Genomic DNA, 3,802 nt, shown 5'->3' with positions numbered 1-3,802 from the left:
ATTGCCCGTATGTGCATGGGGAAGGTTTATGCTGCTACAAAAACAAAAACCCCTATACAATGCGAAGCGCTGATACAGTGACTGTCGTTGGGATGATATAGGCCTGTTTTCGAAGACCCCGCTGACTTGGATAATAACAATGTGTTCACATTTATATTGGAAGTTATGCATTATTCCTGAAAAAAAAATTACTTTAAAGGTTTTTATGAGATTTTTTTTTTGACAGAAATACACTCGGAGGTTTGCCATCGCTTTTATTTCTTGTTATACTAAAATAATTATTTCCTACCTGTTCTCGAAGTGTTCAATAAAGTAAATTTTTATAGATTTCGAACCATGGCAGTATAAATTAACCCTCCGTTGAGCATCTTTGAACACCCGGGTCTAGCCTTTTTTCGTACTGCTCGAGGATCCTTTCTAAAATGTTATATCCATAAATCGATAAAAAATTAAATTTTAGGAAACTACCTGGAAGCTCAAGTCGTTAGCTATAATAAAACTATGTCAAAGGGTCTTAATTAGTTTTGCAATTGTAATTCCGTTATATTTTTTCCGATTTTTTCGTGAGTTTATATCACCTTTTGTTATACTATTTGTATGTTCTCCGTGGTTTGGAGAGGAAAAGTTAGACTCGAATTTGAACAAAGAAGAAACGGCTAAAGTCGTTCCTGACCGAACTTTATGTACCCACGCACATTTTAGCTAAATGTATTGTTGACTGGCCGTTAATTTTTGGAATTAAACGAACTCGCGAAGAATGAGAAATCAAAACATTATTGCTAAGTTTCATTCATTTTTAACAGAAGAGCTTAACTCTACATACGTATATGTATATGTATATATGATTCGCCTGAGCTAAAATTATTTATTGTACGAATGAACGGAAATTTTGCTTACGTTTAGGGTTGATGATAAGTGGTTCACTAGACAGGGCTAGTTTACTGGGGCGGCAGCCCTTGGTCGGGAAAAACCCGAGTCATTCCGGTAACGTAGAACCGGCTGCCATGGGAATGTTACGTTTAGGGTAGATGGACGTGGTTATTGATCGATTTCCCCTATTTTCCAAATCAACCTACTCGCACAATTTAATTGAAATATGGATATTAATTTTTGCTGGAGTTGCCATTCGCAAGGACAGCCATGGCTAAATGAACTCTTCTCATCATTCTGAAACTTTTGGTATTTTTATATATATTTATTTTATTTATATATTGCACATAACCGTTTTGTGAATAAAATTAATATCCCATGCATACTAGTGCGCGCGGGAATATATAAATATTATACACCGTCAGATATACCTATATCATATGCATGCAACAAAGCACGTATCATACGTACGACACATCTGGATTAGTGTATATATCTGGACCATCATACCGAAATGACTGATTTATCCGGCAAGAACTTAACGCAATACAATTATTCTAAATCAATAAATTTGTATGACAAACATTTATTACCAAGAATAATAAACTTTTTATCATGTGTTAAATAACAAATCAAAGTTTATGAGACTTTTCTTAATCCCATTTCTTAACTTCAACTATATAATCGCCATCTGGACTAACGTAATTTTTTATAGGCGGCGTTGCTACTGGTCCTTTCACTGTTACAGGCACAAGTGTCATATCTATTTGAATAGCCTCTTGGTATAGTTCTTCAGATTCTTTCCGCAACTCTTCCAACGCTCTATATTGCGATTGTAGCAACCTATCTATGATTTGGAAGTCATGAATCTTCATTTGGTGTTTATACTTTGCCCACTCTTTAGTTTGCAGTGCACGTTTTTCAAGTTCTTCCTCACTTAAGGGTGCTAATTTGCGTTCACGTTTCCTATTATTTGTTAAAAATTAATTATATTCACACCACATTTCACAATACGTACTCTTTTTCGTCCAACAGCGTAAGCGGAACTTCTAGTTCTTCTACCGGTTTCAGTTGTCTTGCATTTTTCTCTAGGCGACGAATTTGCTTTTCCAATTTTTTTCTACGACGATCTTCCCGATGCTTTATTATTTGTGGATCAAGCTTCTTCTTCTTCTTCAGCGGTTCAGCAAAAAGCACTGGGGAGATTTGAAGTCGACTGACTGCAGTAGTACTCACTTGACGGAGTGATGACTGCAACGCCAATCTGAAAGTATGAGCAATGTATCATTTGTACCATTGTTTTTAGGATATTTGGTTACTTGCTGAATGCTGTAAGCAAGGACATTTTGGTTACAATTATGCACCAGATAATAAACCGAATTGTCCCTTATTGTGCCCAATCTGTCAGCTGGCCGTCAAATTTGACAATTGCATAACTACGTAGTGTTGTAAAGCGCCTTTCGCGCCTTCGACATTATTTCGCAGCTGTCGCATCTAGGGTTGCAAGCATCTTAAAGTAAAATATCGATAATCCGATGTTTAAAACACAGCACAAACATCGGACGTTAAAACATCGATGTATTTGATTCTTTTGCCTACTACCCATATTGAGGGAGAAGAGCTTCTGAATTAACTTATAAAATTTGAAGGTGATAGTTTTGAAACCTAAAAATATGACTGCATATTTAAAGATGCAACACAGCTAATATAATTCACATTTTATACACAGCAAACTTACGTATAATTAAATTTCTACCACGAATGTACACCAAACAAATATTAAAATCAAATACTGTCAAACTAGATTCGAAATTCGACAATAAAAAAATTTAAATTGGACATAAGTCATATGTATGTACAATAGAATTCTTTGCAAAATTTAGCTTGCGCTATTCCTTGAAGGATTTCTGAGTATTTTGCAAACATACGCATCAGTGAGTTACACAACAAAGCATACGAGTACAAGCGAGCAAATTATTAGTAATAGTAATGTTGTCATTTTGAAACGGGGTTGTTGTTGTTGGAGTAGCATACACATTCCCTATTCATGTTTGGGAAATGCTGCTGGCAAGACGGATATAAATCCGGGTAATGTCGATAATGCAAAGCCAACTGTCGCAGCTGTTTCGCAATAGGATGTTTCGGATTAATAGGAGAAAAAGTATAGTGAAACTTTGGAGTAAATGTTGGCTTAAATCGATGAAGAAAATCGCTTCGAGTAACATCAATGCATCGTTTGAATCTTTAGACACATCCAAATAAAAAAACAAATTCATTTAAATTGAGCTGGAACTCTTTTCACTAATAACTAACTTTACTTTTATAAATCTGCAATTCGATACAAATTAATTAAGGCTACTTGGGATCTAATAATTTAAAAAAAAATTTTATTGGAGGAGACAAAAATGGTAGAATAGAGATTATCAGCCCTATTATATTGCGAACGGATTCGCGTTTAAATACTTGCTAGATGTTTGGTAGACGAACTTAGTTCCAGCCATAAATACGGAGTGACAAGACTAGGCTACATAGTTTTCTGTGCTTTCTAACAGAGGCTGCTTTTCAACATGATGTCGCGAGAGGCCAAGAAGTTGGAATGGCACAAACTACAGTGCCCGTAACGCACTATATAATGGAAGAGAAGTTATGATCGCATTGGATTACATTGCAAATGGCGAGTGCAAAAAAAGAGAAGCAAAGAAAAGTGTTTTAAAAGAACGTGATTTTCAGGTATGCGAGAATAATTCCTACTACTGAAGAAAAGTATTTCTGCTATAACCGTAAATTTTATTACAACATTAATAGCTGCTTTCGATTCATTAACATGCTAGCCAGTAGTGAATAAAGCAAACAAATCATTTGAAATCAACGCTGCATATGATTTGGCAGCACTGCATTATGACTTTTCTATTCGCCATTTCCCGCTCGTTAT

At 35.4% G+C, this 3,802-nt stretch overlaps 1 protein-coding gene across 1 annotated transcript; it reads right to left on the bottom strand.

Moving 5' to 3' along the window:
- Positions 1–1,436: 1,436 nt before the first annotated feature.
- LOC128867337 (39S ribosomal protein L40, mitochondrial) lies at positions 1,437–2,300 on the bottom strand. Its single transcript, XM_054108474.1, has 3 exons — positions 2,190–2,300; positions 1,889–2,134; positions 1,437–1,836 (listed from the first exon to the last, which is right to left on the bottom strand). The coding sequence occupies exons 1-3, from the start codon at positions 2,213–2,215 to the stop codon at positions 1,524–1,526; spliced, it is 585 nt and encodes a 194-aa protein (XP_053964449.1). The 5' UTR covers positions 2,216–2,300; the 3' UTR covers positions 1,437–1,523.
- Positions 2,301–3,802: the final 1,502 nt, after the last annotated feature.

This window comes from Anastrepha ludens, chromosome 2 (genome assembly GCF_028408465.1).
Source record: "Anastrepha ludens isolate Willacy chromosome 2, idAnaLude1.1, whole genome shotgun sequence".
Classification (NCBI taxonomy): Eukaryota; Metazoa; Arthropoda; class Insecta; order Diptera; family Tephritidae; genus Anastrepha; species Anastrepha ludens.
This window is presented reverse-complemented; position numbering and strand designations above follow the sequence as displayed.